General features: G+C 41.3%; 1 protein-coding gene across 1 annotated transcript in view; it reads right to left on the bottom strand.

Annotated features, from left to right (window-relative positions):
- The window catches only part of LOC106083080 (uncharacterized), a 50,294-nt gene that overhangs the window by 14,396 nt on the left and 19,323 nt on the right, over positions 1–16,575 (bottom strand). The window contains exon 3 of the mRNA XM_013245918.2: positions 1,223–1,989. Within this exon, the coding sequence (XP_013101372.2) occupies positions 1,223–1,989 (767 nt within the window). The remainder of the gene's footprint in view (positions 1–1,222; positions 1,990–16,575) is intronic.

Below are 16,575 nucleotides of genomic sequence, written 5' to 3'. Positions count from 1 at the left end.
CACATGAAAAAATGGGAGAAGAAAAACATTAAGACTACTCTTTGTAACAATACAGGCTCTGTGTTTTCCATTCCTCGTACCTTTGAGTTCAGGAATATTTAGTCCACGAACCATTCCTCCACATACCCTCGGTTCCTATATAAGCACCACGTCAAATCTTCCTGCCATCAGAAAGACCTTTAGTGCCGCCGAATCGGCCTTGCAATTGTGGAGATTTATTTGAAGAAACCTGAAACAACCACACCGACTCTATACACCTGTTTCAACTTTTTGAATCCGAAGGATACAGCTCTAACAGACTAGTTGAGGTTTGCGAGAGAGCCGGAGTGTACTCCGAATGGTGCATGTCTCCTATCGCCGTCAGCCTCATCCAATCTACCGATCTTCCAGTCGGTGGTTGAAAGATTGGATCTCTCCAGTATGGATTCAGGATTCTGAGGAATCCTTTGTATCCCAGCGTTTGCAATTGGTCGAGAAGGAATATCTTCCTTCTTGACTAAATCCAGTGCGCCTGGCCAGATCTCGCCAATTTTTTAGGGCGCAACGATACATCTCAATTGAGATACAAGACTGTATCGTCACAAACCCGTAGGGAAATCCGCAAAGACATCGATGTATACAGATGAAATCCTATTGATTTTCCCTCTCCAAGTGTTCCTAGGTATGCAGCCCTGTTCTTCTCCCTTGTCGACAACTACCATCACCAAGCTTTTCTTAGCGGCAAAGTTTCTTGAACCCATATTACTATAGTTCGCCTAAAATTCATTCGCACCAAGCCTCTCAATAAACCTGAGAGCGATACGCCTTTTTTTTATTCCAACCTCTTGAAGATCGTATTGGTTTGCCGGAGAAGAATGATGGCCTAGGCTAATTATAGGCATGCGAAGGTGTCGTCGTCAAAAGCCCTTGCTGATCAGGCGGCTAGTGCCTGGGGCAGCCGCTCCACAAGTCGAGTTTTCAGTAGTAGTCTACATGCTACAGCCTGATACCACCACCGCCGCTGTCGGGTCTTTTGAGTCCATTTTAAGCCTACTCTACCGCTCCACTGGAAATAGACGCAGATCATCAACCGCCTTATGGAAAACACTATCGTAGCTATTCTTGAGTAGCTTAAAATTTTCTCCGAAAATAACAAGCTTCTACATATTGCAGAATATTCTTTCGGAGCGAAATAACAATTCGTCCGCTCCACTCAACTTACTTAATTATTTTGAGAACTTACCACATAAAAGTAGGCACTTTCCATGGGAAAATTGATCACCGATGACTCGTTCAACAATACTGGTCCATTGTCGTTGCGATCGATTATTTGTATATTGATCAATTTACGAAATTGTTCAGTTCTATTTGATGTAATCTTCACCAGACAGTTGATATCCACCGAAAGATTGGTTTGTTGAGCAAAATCCAATGATTCATAATCCAGCGATTGACGAGTTATCAGCAGATTATTCCTTAGAGTGAATATGCTGGAGGCATTCAGTAGCTGATATCTTAAATCCAAATAAGGGCAAAGATATTTAGCACCTCTGGGGTTGAGTGATCCCACTAGTAAGGGTTTGAAATTTAAATTTCCTTTTGCGGGCACTTGAATATCCTCCATAATAATGTATTGGGCCGAAGACCAAAAACATATGTTTTCCAAATCTTCACAGTATTCTTGTTCTGACAAGGGCCTCACTTCCAAAGACATTTGCGAAGGTTTAGATGTATTCTCCTTTTGGAGTTCATTTTTGGCTGTTATTGTGTATTTAGTTGGCTCTTTAGGTGGTTTGTAGTCATCACGTAAAAAGACTTCTCCACTTGTCTCATTTATCCTAAGCAGTTCATTGTCTTCCATGGCATAGGAGTAATTCAAAGCTGGACTATTTTCGCTGACAGATAAAACTTGAAATTGGCCAATTGGTATCTTGGAGAAAATACTTTGAGATTTCTCGTTAAAGGGTAAATTCAGCTCTATGGCAGTCATGGGAAAGTAAACTTCAAAACCTGAAAAGAAGACATAAATGAAAGAAAAAGTTTTAGAATCTTTAATTGAAATAAAATTTTAAAATTAAGTGAAAATAAACAATTAAAGGCGCGTTAAGTGCGGCCGGGTCGAATCTCATATAATTTAGATTAATTGTTTTCCATACCACTCCGCTATGTTGGTTCATGTCTGGTATCGCGTCCCCACCTAAGTACCGGTGTCTGTTAGCCGTGAAACCCAGGCAATGACAAAGGAAATGCCCCCACTTCTCATCATCTTCCCCACATGCCCTACACATGCTATCACTTGCCGCATAAGTGTACTCCTAGTCCTATGTGTCCCGTTATGACACCAAAAGCTATACAGACCTCATTCTTACTTCCCTTCAGCAGTAGCCTCGTCCTCTGACGGTCCGGATCACCCCAAAGGATTTTCTCCGTCCTACCGACTGTTTCGCTGTTCCACAGTATTTGTCGCGTTTGTCGCCCACGCCCTTAAATCGGATTGCGTCGTCCTGAAAGGCTTTGGCAGTTCTCTGGCCTTCACTGCCAAATCGTTTGCCATTTCATTCCCCCGGCACTCAAACAATGCGAATTGTGCAATCGTCAGATCGTCAATCGAAGGCGTTAATCTACTTCTTACACTGCAAGACTGTTTGTGACCTTACCCTCCTGGTTGTTGTTGCCCTTATGTCCATTTTACTTTCCGTAAAGATGTTCGTATGTCAATAGGTCGGATATCTAGAATAGTCTCTAGTGCCCTAGTGGGCGTGGTCCTCATCGCCCCGCCTATGCAAAGACAACATGTTCTCTGAACCTGTTGTATTATCCTTATGTTGTGCTTTTTCTCCGTCGCAGTCCACCAAACAACTGAGGCGTAAGTAAGTATTGGTCTAATCACGCTCCTGTAGAGCCAGTGGACTATTCTCGGTAGTACCCAAAATCGGTGAGCCTTCTCGGTACTCTCTTAAATGTGACACTTCCAATTCAGTTTTCTGTCCAAGATCACTCCTAAGTATTTGACCCGGTCAGATATCGAAATCATTCTATTGAGGAAACATGGTACGTCAAATTGGCCCACCTTCGGCTTTCTCGTGAACAGGCAGATTTCAGTCTTCTCTGGATTAACATTGAGACGTCTGGGTATAGCTAAGTCGTATGCTATCTGCAAGACCCTTTGGCCCTTCTGCATATCTGATTCGGATCCTTACCTCTAAGAAGTATTATAACATCGTCTATCAGACGGATTCAATACCCTCCGCAGTCAGCATCCGTAATAGGTCATTTATGGTGATCATCCAAAGGAGTGGTGACAAAATGCCCCCCTTTGGCGTGCCCTGTGCCACTTTCTCCCATATATTTTTGTCATGGGACACGCAATTTATCCACCTGTTCCATAGCATATGGTTTATTCATTCTCTAAGGACCCAGTCGACCCGGTACTGGCCTAAGGAACGGATCAATGTGTCGGTCCGCACATTATTAAACGCCCCCTGGATGTCAATGCATGTCGCCAATGTGCATGTCTTGGCATCGAATGATTTTTCTATTTTATGCATAACCTCGTGCAGGGCAGTCTCCATCGACCTTCCCTTGACACAGGCATGCTGTTTGTATTTGAGCAGTTCGTTGGATGTCCTACTCTTTATCATGGTTTCCACAATACGTTCCATGGTTTTGAGTAGAAAGGACGTAAGGCTTATAGGTCTAGTCCTTTTGGTGTCGCATAACTTGCCTTGCCTATCTTAGGTATAACAAGTAAAAGCGTGCTAAGTTCGGCCGGGCCGAATCTTATATACCCTCCACCATGGATCGCATTTGTCGAGTTCTTTTCCCGGCATCTCTTCTTAGGCAAAAAAGGATATAAGAAAAGATTTGCTCTGCTATTAGAGCGATTTCAAGATATGGTCCGGTTTGGACCACAATTAAATTATATGTTGGAGACCTGTGTAAAATGTCAGCCAATTCGAATAAGAATTGCGCCCTTTGTGAGCTCAAGAAGTAAAATAGAGAGATCGATTTATATGGGAGCTGTATCGGGCTATATACCGATTCAGACCATAATAAACACGTATGTTAATGGTCATGAGAGAATCCGTCGTACAAAATTTCAGGCAAATCGGATAATAATTGCGCCCTCTAGAGGCTCAAGAAGTCAAGACCCAAGATCGGTTTATATGACAGCTATATCAGGTTATGGACCGATTTGAACCATACTTGGCACAGTTGTTGGATATCGTAACAAAACACGTCGTGCAAAATTTCATTCCAATCGGATAAGAATTGCGCACTCTAGAGGCTCAAGAAATCAAGACCCAAGATCGGTTTATATGGCAGCTGTATCAGGTTATGGACCGATTTGAACCATACTTGACACAGTTGTTGGATGTCATAACAAAACACGTCATGCAAAATTTCATTCCAATCGGATAAGAATTGCGCACTCTAGAGGCTCAAGAAGTCAAGACCCAAGATCGGTTTATATGGCAGCTATATCAGGTTATGAACCGATTTGAACCATACTTGGCACAGTTGTTGGATATCGTAACAAAACACGTCGTGCAAAATTTCATTCCAATTGGATAAGAATTGCGCACTCTAGAGGCTCAAGAAGTCAAGACCCAAGATCGGTTTATATGGCAGCTGTATCAGGTTATGGGCCGATTTGAACCATACTTGGCACAGTTGTTGGATGTCATAACAAAACACGTCGTGCAAAATTTCATCCCAATCGGATAAGAATTGCGCACTCTAGAGGCTCAAGAAGTCAAGACCCAAGATCGGTTTATATGGCAGCTGTATCAGGTTATGGACCGATTTGAACCATACTTGGCACAGTTGTTGGATGTCATAACAAAACACGTCGTGCAAAATTTCATTCCAATCGGATAAGAATTGCGCACTCTAGAGGCTCAAGAAGTCAAGACCCAAGATCGGTTTATATGGCAGCTATATCAAAACATGGACCGATATGGCCCATTTACAATACCAACCGACCTACACTAATAAGAAGTATTTGTGCAAAAATTCAAGCGGCTAGCTTTACTCCTTCGGAAGTTAGCGTGCTTTCGACAGACAGACGGACGGACGGACGGACGGACGGACGGACGGACAGACGGACGGACGGACGGACGGACGGACAGACGGACGGACATGGCTAGATCGACATAAAATTTCACGACGATCAAGAATATATATACTTTATGGGGTCTCAGACGAATATTTCGAGTAGTTACAAACAGAATGACGAAATTAGTATACCCCCCATCTTATGGTGGAGGGTATAAAAACCACTCTTGCCTCCTGCCAGGTTTTCGGAGTATATGCAAGTCCTGGGCGTGCAGTGAAAAGGCGCCTCGGGAGCAGAGTTGGTATCGTGCTCGGATTGCCAGGGGTGGGGTCATGGGTTCTATTCCCACCAGAGGCCTAGGTCTGTCGCAACTGCAATATCACATTGGACTTAAAAATTATCTAAAATTGATTTAATATATTTATACCAACCACCATGGGATGGGGGTATACTAATCTAGTCATTCCCTTTGTAACACATCGAAATATTGATTTTTCAACATCCATGCCAAGTATGATCCGAATCGGTATATAAACAGATATAGCCCCTATATAAACCGATCCCCGGATTTAACTTCTTGAGACCTAAGAAGCCCAAATTTTCACCTGTTTTGACTGAAATTTGTCCTAAAAACCTATGTTCAGTGCCAAGTTTTATCCGAATCGCCCCCCTAAGTACCGATATGACTTATTGAGACTTAGATAATTCAAATACAAACTCAGTTAATAAGGGTGCATCTTTAGTGGATTCCCTGGTGGTAGATACCCAAGATTCGGCCAGTCCGAACTTTGCTCGCGTTTACTTGTTTTTATCTCATTTTTTCTTTGCTTATAACACTTTTGAGACAAGCTTAATGATCTAAAATTCCTATATGTAATGGGAAATAAGAGCCAGAGGATACCGTACACCAACCATCGTATGACGCGTTTCGACCTCTTGGTAATGGAGGCCATTATCAAATACCATTTTGGTGTGGAGGCTTCAAAGGCCGTTCATAAGTAGGTTGTACTTATATCGAAGCCATTGCGACGAAAATGTTACGAAATGAATACAACACTAACCAAGTTCGACTTTGTCACACAAGCTGCCTCCTTCCATTGCATAAATTCTGTTGTAGAGATGGATTTCTTATCCATACACCTACAATTGCTTCCAGAAATTAAATTTTTGTTTTTATATAAAATATTAGCTGGACCAGTGTGCTTCGCTACCCCCTTAAGTGTTTGCGGCTCCGTTGAGCATTCCACTAAGGAACAGGGGCAAACTTCTCACATATCAACGAGCGCAGTCCGATTCAAGTTTAAGCTCAATGATAAGGGGCCTCCTTTTTATAGCCGAGTCCGAACGGCGTGCCGCAGAGGGACATCTCATTGGAGAGAAGCATGACATAGTACCTTACACATGTTGCCAACATTAGGAGGGGAAAACCACCGCTGAAATTTTTTTCCGATGATCTCACAAGGATTTGAACCGAGGCGTTCAGCCTCATAGGTGGACATACTGCGCTACTGTGGCTTCCTGGCATGGCACAAATTTTAAAATAATTTATATTCGTATTTAACTCTCAAATACCTTTCATTAGAATCCCATATTGTTCCTTTTGGTATACATGCCCATTTGGGGCCTAATTTTGTGGTGGACGATCCCCGGAATTGACCCAAATTTGTGTGTAAGTTTCGTATTCTATTTTATGTGCCTTTCGTTTGAGTCCCACATTGTCCCGTTCGGTGCACATCTCCATTTTGTGCATAATTTTCGGGTGGGGAGACCCGCATGGGTATAAGACCCCAAATTTTTATATAAGTTTCGTATTCTACTCTCAAGTATCTTTCGTTTGAATCCCATATTGTTTCGATCGGCCTACATGGGTTCATTTGGGGTGGTTTTTCGGGTTGGGCGGCCCCCCTGGGACTTGACCCCAAATTCTTATATAAGTTTAGTATTCTACTTCCAATCACCTTACATTTGATGCCCATATTGCTCCAATCGGTAAGCATGTAATTTTTTGCCGGTTTTTTTTGGTGATGGTGTGGCCCCCCAACACTTGGGATCAAATTTTTATAACAAGTTCAAACTCTACTCTTCACTACCTTTCATTTGATACCTATATTGTCCCAATTGGTAAACATGTCCGTTTGGGTGGGTTTGGGGTAGGGCGTCCCCCTCGGTTATATGACCCCAAAGTTTTATACCAATTTTGTGTTTTTGGGTTACCAAAAGCGAGTATACAAAAGTTCCGTTTAAATCGAAATCGAAAAACGAGATCTAGCGTTTTTGAATATTGGGGTTAGGGGGAGGATCCGCCTTCCTTGCGGATATCTACCATCTGTGAAAGTTCCATGAAAATGGTTTTTGAGTCCACTCGGAACAAAAAAACAGCGCATACTCTCATTTTATATAACAATTTTACTAGTTTATTTTCTTAAAAAATATTTTTGTTTTTTAAAAATTTGATTTGTTTTCAAAAGAAAGTATTTATTATTCCTACCCACTTTAATGTCTGTGTTTGTATGCCCCATTTAAAATAGATCACGACATTATATTAATGATAATCCGGCATTGCTATGCAGTTGACAGTCACTGGAACATATCGTCATGACATGATAGGTGATGAAATGTCAAATGAAATGCGAAATGTTTATGAAAGTGTCCAAAGGTGATCTAAATATGGACATAAATTGATGAGAGTGCAGGTTTATTTTTGAGGATTTCAATATGGATGTTATTTGTGTATCGGAAACATGACTATCCGACTCGACATCGGATGATTTGGTGGTTTTAGTTACGTTGTACACAGAAATGTCAAAATAGGAGTGGTGGTGGTGTAGCCATTTTCGTAGGGATTAGTTTGAAGTCGTGACTTGGGGATGTTGGAAACCAAGCAACGGTTCTGATTGGTTTTAACTTGCAAAATCCAGGCTTATCTTGTTCCTCCTGCATTTAGAATATGGACACAAACCTGGGAAGCTACCTTAAAGATCCGTTAAAGGTAGTGAGCTAGAATGTGCCACGAGTTCACCCGTAGAACGACAAAAAGATGGGTTGGGGCGTGGGGTTAGAAGCCCTTCAACCGGAAAACTTGAAGAGATTACTTTGAACAAATTACGAAGATTAAAAACGGATTCCCACTATTTTGACGACTTCTGCAAATGTTTTAGCAGCATGATTTGCTTATCTGCACCTGGAATACCCGCACTCTTTATGGAGAGGGTGCAGTATATGCACTGGCGGATGTATTGGAGAAAGACAGGATAGACATTATCCCCATACAGGAAGTGCGATGGCTTGGGAAGGCTCCACAAAAACACCGAGAGGTGACGCCCTATACTATAGCTGCCATAAATCTGGCCATTTGGCTGTGGATTTGCGACTAGTTGGAGGCCACCGTGGCGCAGAGGTTAGCTTGTCCGCCTATGACGCCTAACGCCTGGGTTTGAATCCTGGCAAGACCATCATACAATTTTCAGCGGTGGTTACCCCGTTACTAATGCCGGCTAGATTGGTAAGGCATGCTGCCATGTTTAAAACTTTTCTATCAAGTGGTGTCGCTATACGGGTCACGCTGTTCGGGCTCGGCATAAAAAATGAGGCCCCTTATTATTGAGCTTAAATTTTAATCGGACTGCACTCATTGATATGAGAAAGGTATCTACTGTTGTTGCTCAGAGACTGAAACACCTTGTCCCCAGGTTTACTACGGTGGATGGGAGACGAACCACAATCCGCATAATTGGCAAATTCGTCAAAATCAGAAAGAAGAAAAGGACGAACAGACAAAGGATATTTTCTACGAACGCCTAGAAAGAGAATATGACAGCTGTCCCGGCCATGATATTAAAATCGTTCTGGGAGATTTTAACGCGAAAATTGGAAAATATCTTTGGTCCAACAGTCGAGCCTACACCAAAAAACTTGCGATAATGGATTGAGGCTAATAGACTTCACCGCGGCAAATAACATGGTAGTTAGCAGCACTTCAATGACGCAACTGCTTGATATGACGGCGCAATGGAGAGAGAGAGGAGAAACGTCTATTCCGCAGAAAGAAAAGGAAATGGAAAGATGTGCGTGTAAGCGAATTAAGATGAACAGGAGTCGGAATGAAGTCTGGATATTTGACCAAAGAATCAGATATCAAACCGATAGCTTTGGTGGAGGAACATTCTCCTACAGTGTCAAAAAAGGAAATCTGGTAACTGAAGCAGATAGTATGCTTGGGCCCTATCATTGCGGCTTTAGACTTGGTTAATCCACCATAGACCATATAATCACACTGCCTCAAACCCTGTGAAAAACCCGAGAAGGACAGGTTAACTCTTACCATTTTTTCGTTGACTACAAAACAGCTTTCTACAGCCCCATATGTCAAAGGCAATTTAAACCATGTCTGAGTTTGGTATCCCTGCAAAATTAATAAGAATCTGCAGGATGACACTTGCTTGCCTCAGTAAGAATTCCGATTTGGCTTGCCTCAGTAAGAATAGAAAAGAATCTCTCCGAACTAGTCAATACCAAACGAGGTTTCAGAGAAAGAGACAGCCTATCGTGTGATCTCTTTAATATCCTGCTGGTGAAGATTATACGAGATGCGGATATGAATAGATATGGCACACTACTCACAAGAGAATAAATGATTTGAGTGTTTGAGAGAAAGATTATTCGTAAAATGTCTTTTGAAATCGACCACTGTGGTTGACTCAAAACGGAATGACCAAAAGTCCGATGGAAAGGAGAAGGAGCGCAGTAGATCATAGCCAATTAAAGAGAAGTAATCTGTTGAGATTACTTACTGGGCCGTCCCATAGTCCAGATATTCGCACTGCACCAAATCCTGGGAAAGGCCCAAGAAGGACAGATCACCACTTACCATCTCTTGTATCTTGCTGATGCATGTTCCCCAATAAGTATAGAAAAGAAGAAAGAATAGAAGGGATCTAAAGAGAGTCAGTAAAAGTGGAAAGTGGTCAACTCTGACAGCCTGTATCTCACCCGGTTTTACAGATAAAGACCAACAACGACATCTCTTGAAAGCCTATGTCCTACTCTACAAATGTCTAGAACATTTTTTCCCGCTCAGATCAACAGATAAAAATTGTGGATTTTTATCCAATTTTTTCGCCGTTTGACCAACGTTCCAGCACGGAATAAGTGTGAGACTAGGTACGAGTGACGGTCCTTTAGTGACTCACTGAGACACTTAGTGATACCATAGTAGCAACAGACCAAGGGTATGGTGGGAATCGAGTCCACAACCCTCGCTTTGGTAATCCGAGCACATTACCAATGCGTTTATCGGGGCGCCCAACTATGACCGGCCTGAAACTTTGAGCTCCGATTTATGTGGTGTATAGATGTGCGTGTGAGTGATTTTCCACTAACGCATGCTTACGAGAAAATAATTTTACTCGACTCACGTTTACGTGCGCTCACTAGACGAATATTTTACTCACGCACACCCACGCACGACTCACGAGACAATAACGGCTTATGATGCCTCACGAAAAAATCCCATGGCAGCCGGTTGTACGTACCGGATGACCCACATCGGCAAGGACTGCCGACTCAGTGTACAACACACTGCTACAACAACAATAACAACGAAAAAATCACGGCTTACGAGAAAATCACAATTCACAAGACATTCACGACTCACGAAAAAATATTTTGCACTTTTTATAGTGTAGGTCGGTTGGGATTGTAAATGGGCCATATCCGTCCATGTTTTGCCAAAGCTGCCATATAAACCGATCTTGGATCTTGACTTCTTGAGCAACTAGAGGGCGCATATCTAATCCTATTTGGTGGAAATTTAGCATGAGGTGTTTTGTTTTGATTTCCAACAACTGTGCTGGATATGGTTGAAATCGGTCCATAACCTGATATAGCTATCATATAAACCGATCTGGGTTCTTGATTTCTTGAGCCTGTAGAGGGCGAAATTCCTAACCGATTTGGCTGAAATTTAGCATGACGTGTTTCGTTATGACTTCCAACTACTGTGCTAAGTATGGTTCAAATCGGTCCATAACCTGATATAGCTGCCATATAAACCGATCTGAGATCTTGACTTCTTGAGTCTCTAGAGGACGCAATTATTATCCGATTTTACTGAAATTTTTTACAACGGCTTCTCCAATGGCCTTCAATATACGTGTCTAATTATAATTTACTATAGAATAGCAATTATTTTGTTTATTATTTGTTGGCCTAAAAAGAGGTACCGGGAAAAGAACTCGAGAAATGTGATCCATGGTGGAGGTTATATAAGATTCGGCCCAGCCAAACTTAGCACGCGTTTACTTGTTTTTCGTTAAACGTGTCGTGAGTGTCTTGGGAGTCGTGAGAGTCTCGTAAGTGGTAAGTGTCTCGTGTGACGTGATTTTCTCTTTAGTCGCGATAAGCGTGAGTGAGTGAAATCATGTCGTGAACATGATTTCACTCACTCACGCTCACTCACATGGAATTTTAATTTAATATCTGTCACGCACGATATAGTGATTGGATTTTGATCTAATTCACGAATCGCATGACTCACGCGAGACACTACAACTCAAGTGCACACCTCAAGTGTGATGTCAATCTTTATCACGAGGAGCTTAGCTTAACTAGGAGATACCAGGCGCGTCCATAGGTTTCGCATAGTGGTATGCCCCCCTGCAACTGCAGTCGAGGACAATAAGGGGTATTGAGTGGAGAGTCTCAGTGAGAGGCCGGGCGAACTTTGGCGCCTTTAAACGTCCAATGGGCTTCACGTTCCCGCGACGATCGGTTCTATGGGCCGGAACGAGCTTTCTTTGTCTAAAGGAGTTTGACGAGTATAACTACTTCCACATACTTCTTCATATTTGAAAGTCAAGCTCTTAGTCTACTTCTTAATCCCTCTTAATTTCCATGATCATGAAGGTTGTCATTTTGTTTGTTGCTGATAGTACAAGGCTCAGCACCTTGCAGAAAGAAGACAATTTTTGTAAAACACCCAGGATTTTGAACACCCTGCACCACACATGAATGTTCCAACCATTTCGTCTCCCAGTTAAATATTAAAAATGTGAGTCTATTATATTTATACATGTATGCCTGTATGTGGAGTATGCGTGAAGTTATTTTTGTGCAAAGTAATGTTTGTCATTAGAATGAAACTCCCTTTAGTTGGAAAGTAGAGCAAAAGGAAACAGGGAAAAATATCCTCTATGCCATGACATTCCAGCATAAGGAAGACGTCTGCTTGGCGCCCAAACAATGCAATGTACCACGTTTGGATTTTCCTTTTTTTTTGAACTTAAGCAAAGGATATGACACTTGTTTTGTGTTCGGGCCATCTGCAAGCATTTAACACCACATTCTGAAATTCAATCCACGAACACTTGGGGGACTACAATAAGCATCCTAAATAATGACTTAAATGTTGGCTTAAAATTTTAATAAATTTTTATTTTTTTAAAGGAAAGTTTTTCAAACAGTCTACTTAATTTTGTGCAATGTAATTTGCTGTGGTCCAAATTATTTATCTTATCCAAGATATTTTGCACATTTATTTGGAAAATTACCCCTTATTAATAGTCTAACTTGAATGTTTAATTAATTCAAACTCAAATTGAAATAATTGCGTCACTCTGTAGGAAATATAATTAAAATTATTTTGAAGCTAAATAGGCCTTAAATGGTTTGCATTGAAATTAATTTAGGGTAGTGAGGGACTCATATACACAGCACATCAACATATTGTATGGTTTGTTACAAATCTCTGGGGAATTTGTTAGTTGCCATTTATGATACAGTGGAACGAAATTGGAATTGTTTTTGAAAATTTAAAGAGTCTGTACATGGATTATTGTTGAGAATTATCGTCTTTTGAAGGTTCACACCATGAGGTTACCCAAAATGAGGAGAATGCCCTATTCCACATTTGCATACGAGGAAACATTTAATAACACGATGAGGCTTAAAACATCGGTTAGGTAGGTAAGGTTTTAGCGACAATTTGCATTCAGACTTTTTTTAGACATTTTGGTCCATTGTGATACCACAGGAACAGAAGAAGGAAGATGCTGTCTAGTTCCTACCGTCAAACCATCCAGATCGCTTGAAAAAGCCCAATAATTTGGACATCCGTTAATTCAGAACATTTCTCAACAAATAAAACCTGAATTTAAACTACTTCTCGCCAGTACAGGTCAGTCAAACAGGTCATCGAAAAATGGATCTTTTATGGCCTTATGGTAGCTATATCAAAATTTGGTATACTTATATACTCATTCCTTTTGTAACACCTCGAAATATTTGTCTAAGACCCCATAAAGTATATATATTATTGATCGTATCGTCGTTTAGAATCGATCTAGCCATGCCCGTCCTTCTGTCTGTCGAAATCACGCTAGAAGTCGAACACGTAAAGCTAGCCGCTTGAAATTTTGCACAGATGCCTAATATTGATTTAGATCTTTGGGGATTGCAAATGGAACATATCGGTTCAGATTTAGATACAGCTCCTATATAAAACGATCTCCAGGTTTTACTTTGAAAGCTGCAATTTTTGTCTGATTTAGCTGAAATTTTGCACGTAGAGTTCTGTTATGACTTCCTACATCTGTGTTAAGTACGGTCCAAATCGGTCTATAACATGATATAGCTCCGAAATCACGCTAGAAGTCGAACGCGTAAAGCTAGCCGCTTGAAATTTTGCACAGATAGATGCTTAATATCGATTTGGATCTTTAGGGATTGCAAATGGAACATATCGGTTCAGATTTAGATACAGCTCCTATATAAACCGATCTCCAGGTTTGACTTTGAAAGCTGCAATTTTTGTCTGATTTAGCTGAAAATTTGCACGTAGTGTTCTGTTATGACTTCCTACAACTGTGTTAGGTACGTTCCAAATCGGTCTATAACATGATATAGCTCCCATATAAACCGATCTCACGATTTGATTTTTTGGCCCCTGGACAGAAGTTTGACAGAAGTTTAGTTTGTAGAATAAAATTATAATTTTTAGCAGAATCCATGGTAGTGGGTTCCCAAAAAATCCATGGTTGCTATAGGTGCAAACGTGATCGTTATAGGAAAAAAAATAACTCGAAAGAGAGCGTTTAAAAAAGAAAGTAAAAAAAACACAAAACCCCAAAAACACCAGCCAAAATGACAGTAAGGGCTTCAAATGAAAAGTATTGAAGAGTAGAATATGATATTAAAACTTGAGTTCCAGTATCCATGGGGCCGCTCCAACCCCAAAACTCTTTCAAACAGACATATTGGAGTTCATGCCAATATGGGGCTCTGATGAAAGGTATTGGGGTGTAGATTATCAAGTTCATTACTTCGACTTGATTTTTATGCCCCACCTCCAAAAATCCCTCCAAATGGGCTTATTAGTCGATAATGGCTATATGGGACTCAAATGAAAGGTAGTTGGGAATAGATTACAAAAATGACATTAAAACTTGTATCCAAGTATCTAGGTGGCGCTTCACCTCAACATCGAAAATGTTTGGGCATCCCTTAACACTCCCAAACGATACATATTTTTCGACAATGGCAATATGGGGCTCAAATTAAAGGTATTTGGGAGTAGAGCACGAATTTTATATCCATATCTTAGGCACAATTTCTGAGGGGCCATCCCCCCAAAAAAAAGAACACTTTATTATCCTAATTTTCAAAAACGCCACATCTCGAAAATGGGTGGTCCAAGCAAAACAAATTTTTTTATAAGCTTATTTAACAAAAAATTGGTGGCCATTGTCCCAGTGGGGTGCATAGGGTTCGCACCCCCCCAAAAACCGTCATATTGATATATAGATCAATCATGACCCATAGCAGCTATATCGAAATATGGTCCGATTTGGACCAAATTCGTCACGGACGTCAAGTGGTCTAATAAATACAATTCACTGTTCAAGTTTGTAAAACAATATTGGACTTTATGGCAGCTATAACCAAATACACACCGATCTAAGCCATATATGGCACGGATGTCGAAAAGCCTATCATAGATCACTGTGCAAAATTGTAGCGAAATCTTTATGGGCGCAAGGACTAAAATCGGCAGATCGATTTATATGGCAGCTATATCTAAATATAGTCAGATAAACACCAAATTTGGGTCGGATGTTGGGAGGCCATTTCAAATTTCAGCGAAATCGGGTAATAATTGCGTCTTTTTTGGGCTTAAGACCCTAAATCGGCAAATCAGTTGATATGGCAGCTATATCCAAATAAAGTCCGATCTGAACCCTATTAGAGTCGGATATCGGGAGGCCTAAAACAACTGACGTTTCCAATTTCATCGAAATCTGATAATGAATGCGCCTGTTACGGGCCTAAGACCCTAAACCAGCATATCGGTCTATATGGCATTTATATGTAAATATAGTTAGATATGAACCATATTCTGTTTGAACATCGGGGCTCCTAGTACAACTTCCTGTCTCAAATTTCGGCTTCCAGGGGCTCAAGGAGTCAAATCGGGAGATCGGTTTATATGTGAGCTGTATCTAAATCTAAATCGATATGGCTCCTTAAAAAAAGTCGAAAAGTCGACTTTTTGACTATCAGAAAAAGGTGAAAAGTCAATTTCACTTTAAATCCCTAGGTAGGGGTCTACCAGAACTCACTGTGCCAAATTTAATCAAAATCGGATGGAAAATGCCTCAAGACTTTTATTCGGGGATCGTGAGAGATCCAATTTATGAAATCAGAAGGTCATGTTTATATAAAAAGAATAGGTTAGGTTAGGTTAGGTTGAAAAGAGGGTGCTGATATTAATCCGCCCCATGTCACTATGGACATACACCAGTCAGTCATCGGCTTGTTGTGCACTCTAAAAACTATAAAGTACCCTCTAAAAAGAAAATTTTAAGTTAGGAATTCCGTACTACTTACAAAATCCTTAATTGTTTTCAATGCCACTCCCCTTAGTTGCTTCATGTCTGATATTGTGTCTCCACCTAAGTACCGATATCTGTTGGACGCGAAAGCCAAGCAATGACAAAGAAAATGCTCCAACGTCTCATCATCTTCCGCGCATGCCCTACACATGCTATAACTTGCCGCACCAAATTTACATAAGTGAGCTCGTAGTCCTATGTGTCCCGTCATGATACCAACAGCTATACTGACCTCCTTCTTTCATTCTTTCAGTAATAGCCTCGTCTTCTCACGATCTGGATCCCCCCCAATAGGATTTTCGCCGTCCTACCGACCGTTTCGCTGTTCCATGATGTTGCATAGGCATTCGTCGCCCACGCCCTTAACTCTGACTTCGTCGACCCTAAAGGTTCCGGGTTAACCAAGTTTATTGACGGCAGTCCTTTGGCCTTCACCGCCAAATCGTCTGCCCTTTCATTTCCCCTTACTCCGTTATGGCCCGGCACCCAAACTATGCGGATTTTCCTATCCTCAGAGAGGGCGTTAATCTCCTTCTTACACTGCAAGACTGTTCGTGACCTCACCGTCCTGGTTGTTATTGCCCTAATGGCAATTTTACTGTCCGTAAAGATGTTCACACTCGACGCGCTCACGTTAGCACCACACCACCT

The sequence above is a fragment of the Stomoxys calcitrans genome, chromosome 3 (genome assembly GCF_963082655.1).
Source record: "Stomoxys calcitrans chromosome 3, idStoCalc2.1, whole genome shotgun sequence".
Lineage (NCBI taxonomy): Eukaryota > Metazoa > Arthropoda > Insecta > Diptera > Muscidae > Stomoxys > Stomoxys calcitrans.
Note: the sequence above shows the minus strand (reverse complement) of the source record. Positions and strands in the feature narration are given on the sequence as shown.